The sequence below is a fragment of the Diplotaxodon limnothrissa genome, linkage group LG17 (genome assembly GCF_057381915.1).
Source record: "Diplotaxodon limnothrissa isolate DT_005_m linkage group LG17, D_limnothrissa_male_GT1.1, whole genome shotgun sequence".
Taxonomy (NCBI): domain Eukaryota; kingdom Metazoa; phylum Chordata; class Actinopteri; order Cichliformes; family Cichlidae; genus Diplotaxodon; species Diplotaxodon limnothrissa.
This window is the reverse complement of record NC_140612.1, coordinates 35,083,025-35,095,393: the sequence shown is the minus strand read 5'-3', so window position 1 is coordinate 35,095,393 and position 12,369 is coordinate 35,083,025. Positions and strand designations below refer to the sequence as shown.

At 39.5% G+C, this 12,369-nt stretch overlaps 1 protein-coding gene across 1 annotated transcript in view; it reads right to left on the bottom strand.

The window, feature by feature from the left end:
* dock4b (dedicator of cytokinesis 4b) overlaps positions 1-12,369 on the bottom strand; it is a 142,140-nt gene that overhangs the window by 95,363 nt on the left and 34,408 nt on the right. Inside the window, exons 2-7 of the mRNA XM_085375640.1 lie at positions 12,134-12,217; positions 8,596-8,636; positions 5,909-5,964; positions 5,700-5,796; positions 4,974-5,122; positions 2,121-2,205 (exon numbers count right to left, since the gene is read on the bottom strand). Coding sequence (XP_085231766.1) covers positions 2,121-2,205; positions 4,974-5,122; positions 5,700-5,796; positions 5,909-5,964; positions 8,596-8,636; positions 12,134-12,217 — 512 coding nt within the window. The remainder of the gene's footprint in view (positions 1-2,120; positions 2,206-4,973; positions 5,123-5,699; positions 5,797-5,908; positions 5,965-8,595; positions 8,637-12,133; positions 12,218-12,369) is intronic.

Sequence of the window (12,369 nt, the reverse complement as noted above, 5' to 3'; positions counted from 1 at the left end):
AGGAAGGAGAGAAATACAGAAGCAGATGGATGAGGGAGAAAAGAAAAAAAAAATCGGTCCATCAAATGTACCTCATGCGAGGATGAGAGTGGTATCAGTAACTCGCTGAGCTTACTCTAAATTTGTTTTGCCAAATGCTGGTTCTAAGGGTCAAGCATGGACTTCCAATCCCAAAGCTTTAGCCCACACCGAGACGTGTTCAAGGTTCTCGGAGAAAGCGCATCTGTTAACAGCTCAGTAAAATGCAGAGAAACATGTGGAAAAAAGCTCAAAAAAGGTTATTAAATACTATGAGCAAAATCCTTCAGCATCCTTTACAGCAGTCCTATAACCGTTAGGGATCAGTGCCATAGATTTTTATATAAGCTGCTCTTCAATTTCAAACTGGACCATGGCCCTGTTGTGCCTTTCCTTCTTCTCTCTCACACACATACACTTTCCCAGCAGTGTATGCTCATATTAACTGTGCTAAAGTCAAAGAAATGTTGCTCTACTTCCAAACATTTATAACCTGCAGCATAGACATGGTGGAGAGATCCAGCTCTGTGACTCCAATTAGCATCAATCTGCCTTTGTTGGGACACCTCTCAGTCAAAGCAGACATGAACCTAACTCCAGTACTCAGATCGAGTTATTAAGAGTGTTTAAAAAAAAAAAAAAAAACTTTAGTAGAGCTGTTACAAAGGAAGAACTTACCCAGGGAGATAATTACTATTTTCTGTACCAGACTAAAAACATGTTTTTCAGTGTTGTAACATCACCCATTTTAACTCTCTAGTCGATGCTGACTGACTCGCTTATGGTGCAAACCTTGAGTGGCCACTGGGGGAATTGCAGACTTGTCACTTAAGCGTTTACTTAATTATTCAGCTCCGGATGTTGCCACTTAGTACCAGCTTGAGACTCCATAATCAGCTCCAGCAGTTGCATCATAGTCGGATGGTAATGCAGCCAACCCTGATGAGACTCTCCCTGTGCTACCTTTGGTATTTCATAGCAGTAAGAGTTTTCTACTTTTATCAATTTCTAGCACATTTCCATCATGTATTTTGTACAGGTACAAATACGGGTTCACACAGACTGAAACACTAGTCCACTGTTAGGTCCCACAGTAAGATGGTACTTTTAACAGATCATCCTGCATCTTCATCATTTTCTGATTATTTCTGTCCCAAAAACCCAGACTCTGGCATCTACATGTACAAATGGATCTAAGAAACTGGCATGTCCAATAAGGAGTGGTAGATTATGCTTCTCAGCCTGGTGTTTTCAGAAACTGCACATAAGTGAAGTGAGAAGCAGTACCCACGAGCACCAATTTTTGTTTGAGGAAGCTAGGCGAGCCAATCAGAACCCCATCATCCTTTTTTTTGAAGCGGGGGCTTAAAGAGACGGATGCGAAAGCAGCTACTTTTACACAATGAACTGAAAAGTTCCACAGAAAATTGAGGTGTCAATTTTGTAAAGTCAAAAAAATATGAAACTGGAAGTGAGTATAGCAGGTCCATAATGTCTGCTGTGCCAAGGTAGCAAGGTATTATGCGGGCAGCTAGTTCATACACGGCCTCTTCTATCTATCTGACAACATCTGTCAGCTTAGAGAAAGAAGCTGACAGATGTTGTCAGTGATAGACAGTTCCTTAAATCCACTTAGAGGTTGCAAGATCAAACCAAGTACAATATACTCAGAGGTCAGACATGTTTTGGTTGTTTGCCATCTGTTGTATAAAGTTACCCTCGGCATCAAATGACAGTTCCTATTAGAAAGTGGATAGATTGTGTACAATACAACAGTAACCCTAAATAGATCTGTATCATTGTCTACATCCTGTATCCACTGGACATTAAAAAGGCATATAACACAGGAACTCTAAGGCCACCAATCCAAACTCCTGCCATCGATGTCACTGTCATTCAGTGTCACTGTCCACTCTGCAGGGCAACAACCTCCCAGCAGAGCATTGCTTTCTTTACTTTGTGTGTCTTGTGAGCTGTGTTGAATATAGAGATTTTATTGTACTCTTTCCAAGATGAATCTAGAAGAGACCAGCTCCTTTACGCATCTGCACTCTGGATGGGATCTTAATCTGAGAACAGGGAAGAACTGTGTGGACGCTTACCAGTCTGTAAAGCTCTGTGACACTGATTTCATCGGGGTCCACCATACTAAACTCTCGCCTCGGGACCAGGTCCAAGCCAAGCTGTCTGAAACACAAAGTCACAGAGAGTATTAATACACTGAAGCTGCAAAATACATACAGATAACACAGTACATGGATTGCAATTGAGCGTTAATTAAGATGCTACTTTATAGCTGCACTGAGCATCAACAACAAAGCGAACAGACCCACAAACACTCAAAGCACAGCTGTCACATCACCCGTCAGTCGCCTAAATACATTTGACAGCTCCTCTGTGGAGCAGATGAAAGAAAAAATCCTCTCCCTTTAGCCCCCTGCTATGCCTACTGTCCTCTTTATCCTCTTTCCTGTCCTCCATCATTTAACCTTGCCTGTTCCTCTACATTCTTGTTGTTCCATAAACACTAACTCTTACATGCTCCCATCCTCCTGGTCGGTGGTATTAGTGGACCAAAACAGCACACTTGAGTGTGTCTCCTTTTCGGCAAGAAGAGAGACAGGCCAGGTCAACCATACAGCAGCGAGGGATGCTCATCGCTGGGGAGGGATGTGAAGCATGTGCGTGTGTTTGAAGAAGGCCCACAGCAGGGAAATGAAGGAGAGCGAAGGGTAAAGGACAGACAGAAAGAGAGAGGGACACGAGTTGTGAGGATTTCTTTTTTTGTCCCTCTCTCTCTCTCTATTGCACCCCCACAGCACAGAGAGGATGGAAAGAAGAAAGCAAAGTGAAAGGAAGGATGGAGAGAGTGCTGTCTGTGTGGGAAAGAGATTGTACTGAGTGAAGAGTATGCCTACAGGGAGGGTAGGTGACAACAAAAGGCAGAAGAGAAAGGAAAGTTGAAAAGAAGAGTGAGAGGCTGAGGAAGAAGGAGGGACGTTAGAAAGCTGCAAGAAGCTCCAGGAAAGAAGCAGAGAAAGAAATGAGAGATGAAACTTTTATTTCCAAATGCAGTTTCCTTCAAGTTTTAGATGAGTAGCACCACTTATAATGGAAGAGCCAGCTTGTCATGGTGGCTTCACAGATTTTACTGTGTGTCAGTAACTAAAAATACTCCTCATAATTCTCAAAGTATAGTGAGGGTTTTTTTTAGACTGATTACACAACCTTGCCTGCAGTAAAAAAAAACAAAAAACAAAAAAACAAAAAAACTTTCTTTAAAACTTTAAACTCTGCAGGTTCTCCCTCACAGTCCACATAAAGTTTGATTTATCTCATTCATTTATTTTGTGGAAGACTGTCATACTGCACTGCAGTTATGCAACCGAGAGCAGAGGTTGGAAAGAATTATATTCAAAGAAGTGCCAAGCTTTTCAAGTCAGCTGCTGAAAAGGATTTCTGTGCTGATGGAACATCAAGCAAACTGAACTACGAACGCACTGACTGGATTTGCCAGATCTGCCTCATTACAATATTAAGTACTAGAATATTGGCCACTGCAAGAGCAATCCTCGTTAAAGTTAAAATTCAGTGTTTTTTCTATCAGTCTGAAAACTAACAGTTTTCGGCATCACAAGAATCAGTGGCAAGCTCAAAAAGGGAGAGAAAAAAAATCATCTTCACTCTTGATAGGTGATTTACAGGAAATCTACGCTGTAACCTCTCATTTAACCTTTCTTCCTTTTGCTTTCCTGGGTCCCCACTCTTTGTTGTCATCAGTTTTGGATCTATTTTCTTTTCTTTAAATATTCAAGTATATGTCACTCAGGCTTTTCCACTTCTTCGTACATTCCCTCAGCCCATTTTGGTTGTTTCAGCCATCTCCCTTCAGGAATCGCTGACATTTGGGAATCCTTATGTTTATCACATTGAAACAGGGGTTGTTTATTGATTATTTAGAAACTGGCAAAAAAAAAAAGTTGCCAGAAAGGCACAGAAGTAGCAGTACTGAACGGGCCAGTGACAACAGTTGCAGTCCTTTTTTTGCTTTTTACTACTGGATGGCATTGCATATGAAACATCAGGACACAACCACATGGTAATTAATGCCTCAATTACGCTAACATGAATTAGCTAAGTTTAAATATGGTCACATCCACTTTCAAGATAAGATAACAGCCAAAATGTCAAACTTAAGGCTTAAACTTAACTTATTATTATTTTCTACTGTGGATCTAGTCATTTTACAAATGGGAAAAGAACGCCCACTGATGCTGGATTTATATCAGTATTGAAATATATCCAGTGAGTTATTCATATCTGTATTGGATTAGGGCATCCTTACCAGAAACTATGCCCAACAACCTCATTTAGGCCAAAAACCCCACTTGCCATTTTTTTTGCTTCACATCCTTAACACAGATAAGGCTGCTGAGTTAATAAAATAAGCTCCCTGTTCCCTCTGTGGAAATTTGTACTTTGAACTATTAGAGAGGAGCTTTTTTCCTTTAATTCTGCTGATGCTTCTATTAAATGTGACCTATGCTATAAATAATGAGGTCATCGTATGTATATGTAACCCTGTAAACCAAATAAATTCACTCTTGAATGTCAGAAGCCCCATCCATTTGCTCTCCAAACCTTCTGTTTGTGAGAGGCAGCCAATCAGGAGAAAGCTGGGTTTCAGGAAGGGCTAAAGGAGCTAAACTGGATTGTTTCAGACACAGAGTGACCCAGGGAGCTTCACAAAAACCCACTATAAGATGAATAAGGATACAATAAGGTAAGTTGGAAATGAGCATAGCAAGCCCCTTTAAATCACCTAAAATCAAAATCATCAGTGGTAGAAGCAGTTTAAATAATGAATTATTGGTTCTTGAAAAGGAACAATGCAAACATGTCTATAAGCCACATGTGGACATTGTAAACCTTCTCACTGCCCTTAGTCTACTCACTCGTTGCCCCAATCCAATCTTGCTGTGATGTGCTGCTTGACGTCCCTCAAACGGTCATGAGTGAGGTGGCCAACCAGCACCTGCCTCCTCAGGTCCAAGATTTCATTCATCACGTGCCAAAGCCGGTGGAACAAATCCCCCTCATTTTTCTGGAGGTTTGGAAAAGGGGAGAAAAGAAGAGGGGTGGAAAAGAAATGAGAAGAATAACAGTCAAAGGCAATGAATGAAAGGAAAATTCATAATCAGCTGAAGACAGAATGAGGATGACAGCAGGAAAGGCACAGATAAGGAGATCAAAATATACAGTTGTGTCAACGCTGCCACCCAAAAACATAAGTGAAAACATGAAAAGTGACGGAACGCACATTAGAGAACCAAATCGACACTGAGAAGAAGACAGCGACCCAGAGAGAGAAGACAAGAAGAGCTTAAAATGGATTTGTGCAAATTAGCTTCAGTGTCCTGCTGCTTTTTGCTGCAAATGCATGCACTTTGATCTAGACGTATTCATCAGCTCAATTTAATCAGCACCCCAGATAGTCTAATAGGCCACAAACACAATCAATCCGACTAATGAATGCATATAAAAAAAAGAAGCTTTGACTGTTTGTGGCTTTCTGAATTACCCAGGGCCAAATGAACTCAAACATTGCAGTTTCAGTTAAGCAGCAGTGACAACAAATCGATGCAAAGTGTGCATGTGTGGTTATGTGTAAGAGTTCTTACCACATAGAGCTGCTTCCACATGGCACCCCAGTCTCGCAGAGTTGATGTCATCTCTGTGATGACAGAGTCTTCATCAGGGATGACTGTCTCGAATTGCCTACAAACAAACATCAGCACATGAACGAGAATTAAATAACGTAACCTTAAATATAAAACCACAATATGAACAAACATGGAAAGAAAACCAAAGGAAAGACATGTAACATTACCCTTTGTTCTTGACGTGGGCATTCTTTAAGTGGATGTAGCTGGATGGAAAAATCCCCTTTAGTCAAGAAGATAAACAGGTTAATGAGAATGCTCCGAGAGTCATTTGCTCCCCGTTGTAATTAGCATTTAACAGCGGCGGATGTGAAAACAACGCACATAATCAATACAGGGTTAAGAGTGTTTGTGGAAAAAACAGAGGAAAATGGAGGGAACAGAAGGATAAAGGCAAGCAGCAATGACATTTAGTAGACAAGCAAAGGTTTTAAAAAGCTGTTTGTGTGTGCGCACGTGCTGTTTGACGCTAATAAACTGCAAGATGCCCCCACTGACTTGGGGAAGATCAAAGTAGTAATGCAGTAAATGCAAAACACAAACACACACTTGACTCCTCAGTTGGCTCTTATTATAATATATTATTCTGCACATGAGTTTTTAAAAGTCGTAAAAAATATCAGACTGACTGCACGCACCACTCTTCTTTTGTTGGGAAGTTGGGATGTCATCGCCCCCAGTGATATAGTTTGAGTATATCTCAAGTTGGGTTTTGACTTTTTGGGAAGTGGTGGTAATAAAAAAATGAATCATTATGACTTATGAATCTAATTTCCACAATCTGCGCACAGGTGGTTTTATGGTAGATCATTCATGCGATTGGTGGTGGCTGAAAGTTATTTAACATCTTGTCAGATTTGGATTCATTTATATTCAATTGCACTTAATAATTTAAAAAAGTAGATTAAATTAAAATAGAGAAACAAAGTTCTGGGTTATCTTGATATCATCTCTTGGCATGTATTAAAAAAAACTATATATTCCTCTTTCTCTAGGTTTGTTTCAGCCCAGTTCCTGAAAAAAAGTCTTGCCATTCAGCACTCATCCTAAAACACCTCCAGGTACTTAACCGGGCAGTTATTTTCAAGTATTACCTAAATTAACTTAATTTAACAGTTAGCAGGGCAGTAAAACATGATGTATAAAAATCAACCCCCCACCTTTTTTCTTTTCTTTTCTTTTCTTTTTTTAATGCTTACAAAGTTTGCTGACTTTGCTCATTTCAGGATTATTTGACTGTTACGTTTGTCTCTTACATTGTATCTAATCAGTGCAACGGCTAGGTTTACACAGAGAAATTTTTGGGGGATAGTTGGGACATTTATCCTACGACCATCATGTTTGTCATGATTTGTAACAGAGTTTCTCTCTCATACATTACTGTGCAAAAGTCTTGAGCCACCCCTGATTTCTTTATATATTGCAAGGAAAATGGGTAACAGGTACAGCGATTTATTGTAAAATGTCCAAATATATATGGAAATACAGCATATACGCAAAAATCAAAAAGCTTATTGTTTCAAAATATTTAAAATCAATATTTGGTATGGCCACCTTTAGTCTTCAACACGGCCTAAACTCTCTTAGTCAAGCTTTCTTTTCATTTCTTTACGTAGTCTTCAGGAATAGTTCTCCAAGCTTCCTGATGGACATTGGTGGGATGTTGTTGGATGTTGGCTTCATTTTGTATAATTTTCTGTCAACATGATCCCACACTCTGGGATCTCCAGGAGTCCAATCCATGACTAATGATGTTCCATTGTGTGTTTTTACTGCATTACTACATGCATTTACTGTATACTGCATTCCACTGAGATTGTTTCTGATGAGGCTTCAGCAAAGAGTAGCTGGATCAATTGAAAGGTCAGACGCATCTCTCAGGTCCTGTGTCACATCTTTGCTGGAATTCTTCCTCGTTCTTAGAGACGTGACTTTCAGTTCTGTTCATCTGCTGTAGCCTTTTTTAGGCCTTGTCACTTCTTCTTTTTTCCAGTTTCCTCAAATTCTTTAAGAACACCTGACCATGTCAAGAAATGCCAAGTATGCAGCTAACAGTTCCATAGTAATCACTTGGGCTTTTTCTTCAACTAAAGAAACAGCAACAACCTAGACAACTACAGCCTGTTAGCAACCAAGTGACTAAAGATACAGTTTTGTTGCTAAGTTGTTTGTTATTTGCAGACTCAACACTGATTCATCCCTTGGGTTAGGTGCCTTTTTTATGTTTCAGTGATTCATAGATTAGTGACGAGTGGCTCAACAAAAAAACGATTCCTCTGAAGATGGTTAGGTACAAGGACTGGAAGGTGAAAATCAGTGAAAAAACAGCACCTTCAGAAATCCTGGAGAACTATTGCTTAAGTTCACCTTTAAAATTATTTTTATAGCTCAAGACTTTTGCACACTTCTAGACATTTCCTGGCTAACATCAGTGTACTTGTGTATCAGCAGCATGTCTGTTCGTAGTGAAAGAGAAACCTCTCCTCCGCTGTTGTTTAAGTGTGCACACAAACAGGTGTTTCCACTTGTCTGAGTAGGTCTGGCTGATTATAACTCTGACGTTGGGTGGAGCACTAGAGAAAATCACATAGTGTCACCAAACTATTTGCAGGGCTGCAAAGAGCAATTTTCAAAGTAGGGAACCTGACAAGTCATACGACGAAAAGACAGGTGTTCCTGCTTACATCTGTCATCTCAGCTAGTGAAAGTGCTAGTTTTCGCTAACAATGACAGTTCCAAGAGACTCTTTCAATTCAATGCATGACACCAGCTAATACACAGAGAGGGAATCAGGTTTAGTGAGAGCATAAGTAGACAAGGCGAGAAAAACAATATCATGGAAAGGTTTGCTCACCTTCACATTTGGGTTCTTCAGGATGAATCCTCTGTACCATCCTGGAGGGAGGAGAGAGAGAGAGAGAGAGAGAGAGAGAGAGAGAGAGAGAGAGAGAGAGAGAGAGAGAGAGAGAGAGAGAGAGCACTACTTTAACTTTACAGCCGTTACTGTGAATATTACACATTTATATTTTTATGTCTTTCCTGGAGTGCAGAGTGAAAGTGGAAAAGAAAATGAATTACTGTATATCTATTAAGAGCAGAGTAAAGAGATGTATGTGCAAGAAGGAAGTTGTATAGTCCCCTTCCCTTTTACAATATCTCACAACAAAGCCATTAAGCCTGTGGTTTACTAAGTTTCATGTGAAAATGCATACTCGGGTTATCAGTATAGTTTTGACAATATTATTGTCAATGAAAAGGCTTCCTCATAAACTTGTCATTATAGGCAAAGCAACAAAACTTCTCTTCTTCGTATTCTGTGACTGGAATCTAAAGCAACCAGAGCACCATTTGGTAAAATGTTTTGAATTCTCACACAGCGACTGGGGACAGAACCCTGAATATTTTCACCATTTTTCTGTATCACTCCATTACAAATAATGGGCTGAAGGTGAACTAGCATTTTCCATATACTTTGTTAGGCACTGGATTCTTTGGTTCTATCTGGGCTCAAAGTGCTCTGCAACACCGTTTTTTCAATACTTATACCAGACGCCCTCTTTTCTAATCTTTATCGAAACTGGCATGCATGATATTCATGTCTCTTAAAAGCCAAATAAGCCCTTTAAAAGCCAGTCACCATCACTGCCAGTCAAACTTAAGAGTGGCCACATTCTTAAGAAATTTCATCTATATTTCGCCACACAAGAAGCAAACATGTTTTTCCTATCAGCACTTACGCTCGTGGTTTTGACGTTTCTGACTATGATCTGACACACTGCTCGGCTTCCTTGTTACTTTGCAGGTATAGATTTTGAGATTTTATGTGTTAAGGCACACCACTCAAAAGCAGTGAGGTACAGAGGAATGTATTTCTTAGCAACCCGTGTTTGCAGTGACCACAGGTTAATGCACAGCCGAATACAGGAGGAAACCTGCAACACACAAAGCCGCTGAAAAGCACTATAAATATCAGTTTGCCTTGTCATAACAAAGGTTGAAGAAAAAAAATACAAAGCAAAGACAGGGAAAAAAAAAACTGTGGTTTAGCATTTGCTCACACTCTACTCTCAGCTCAAGCCAAATTAGTACATACTTGATGCTTTTGCAAATCCCAACACTGATAGAAACAATCTAATACATTCAAATTTGCAGAGGCTTTGAGCTGATGGTCTTTTCCAGACTGACAATTTAAGCTCATTCCAACCATTTTAAGTCCTGCCAGATAAGAGCATTAACTAAATAGTTCAAATGTAAATGTATTAGATTATTATAATCATATTATATTATTTGGTTTTGCCAAAGCATCTGTAACCTAGGCAGTATTTTCTACCTCATTTGTTACAGGAATTCATAGAGTTGTAATTTTTATCTTTGTTTATTAGCAAAGGTTAGGCTGTGTTCATTGCAAGGCTTAATATCAACAAATCAGGAAATACATCTGCAACAGATTAGTATGTATTAAGTGGTTAATGTTTTTAATCTGTAATACCAACATACAACATAGTATTATTTCAGGGTGGGCACATAAAGACAAGGAATTAACCAAGCTAACATTTTTTTTTTTAAATTACAAACGCTGTCACTCAGTAATTTTAGTAATTGTTGCTAATATCACAACAATTAATACTATAAGCAGACTATACAATGCTAATTCTGTAACAGTGTTAAAACCACAACAACCATGTGTTGTTAACATCAGTGTTCCAGTCACCTATTTTGCCAAGTTAGCAAAAAGCTGAAAGAGTAAAAAGCTAAAATCAGCAGAGATTCAGCATGATAGCTTAACATAAAGGTTAACCCTTTAAATAGATTGTCATAATAGCTATAGAAAAATGATATGTCTGAAGATAGAGGATAATGTTTACTGCACTTTAAAATAGTTTGTAATTAACAGTTAGCGCAAGAAAAAAAAAGGATGAAATAGCTTAACGTAATACCCTGAAAAATATAGCTAATGATAGCCCAACTAAAGCTAACCGAAATCTTATGCTAAACGGTTTCTATTTCCTATCTAAAAGTAACATTAAAAATGGTAAAATAGACAAAAAAGAAATTAACGATATTTCACATCAATATTCACTTTTATTTGAACAGAGTAACAAAAAAATGTTCAAATTGAGGTGAAATGAAAAGCTAGGGACATGCTAAGTGGCAAAGTCTAGGAAGGTGCACAGCTTATCTGACAAGGTTGTGGGGGGACGTCTGAAAGAGCAGTGTGGAAAACCATCATTTAAAATCATAGTTTATATAGTGTGCGCTCACTGCTGTCAGTAACTTACAAAATAAAGAGCCATCGAAGGACAAAGTCAAAAATCAATTACTGAGGCGGAGAATTTTCAGACAGGAGCCGCATTTCAGTAAAGACACGTCCAGTGTGTAAGCTCCTGTGTTTTGAAGTGTCAACAGTATCACCATGAGGCAGGGCCATTAGTCTGCCTCCTCTGCTGTCAGCAGTCTGCCTCTCAGCCTCTGTGCTGCTGGCTGGATTTTGATTTAGTTCTTCCCTTCTGGGCCAAGCATTCCACTGGCTGTGCTATTGTCTACTTCCTTTGGGTCTATTACCACAATATCACATCCCTCTGGCTGGCAAGTTTCAAGATAGACTGACTTGCTGTCTTTCAGTATGTGTGTGTGTGTTTGCGTGTGTGTCCACCAAACAGGAAGTGTGACAGTTTGTGTCAAGTGCACGCTCCGGAAGAAACATATTTGTGTACGGTTGCTTATTGGTGTTAATGAAAGCGTAGCATTGCTGTGAAATGACTCGACATTGTTCTGGGATTTGAAATGGGGATAGGACAGAAAGGAAAGTGCTGAAAGAAAAAAAACAACTAAAAACATATTAGCATCCACAGAAAGAGAGAGAGAGTACAAAAAATTCATGTAGAGGAGAAAAGCAGACAGTGTGGGCAGGAAGGCAGGAGGAGCAGCCAGCTTGTGGTGCAGGAAACAGTAGCAAACATGAATTTCCACAGGTCCTCTTCACAGACAACTTGGTGCTCATTTTGTGCACATACCACATCACAACACCCCTCAAGAGGACATGCAACAAGTGTAATGTTGCCCCCATGGGAGCTTTCAGTGTAGGCACATACTGAAACACCCACATGCATGTAGGTTTTTATGCCAAACAATGTGCATGTATCCGGACAGCTTTGTGGTTGCATTTATAAATATTCGGATGACAGTCTGTGCGTGACTCTACTAACTGTTTATGGTTGATTTGGTAAAGGGCTGCTTTTATTTATCTGTTGAATGAAAAAACAGAAGTGTTCCTAACTACTCAAGTTTCAAATTCAGGAAAGGAAATCCGTTTCCTTTCTAAATTTTCGCAGAGCGAGCAGCTAATTTGAATGTAGCCTCCACATAGGAAGTGTATAAAACGAGCACCATACCTTCACATTTCTCCAGGATTTGCACCGTGTCTCCAATTTCCAGCGGGAGGCCATGCTGGATGGTCCCTCTGAAACTGGCCAGCACTGCAGCAAAAGAGGCAGAAGAGTAGAGTTAGAAAGAGAGTGTAGGAAACAAACAGACAAAAAATAATGGGACAACTAAAAAAAAAAAAAAAAATGAAAACAACAGAGAGAGAGAAGATACGATCAATAATCTGTGTAGGTGAAATAAAATC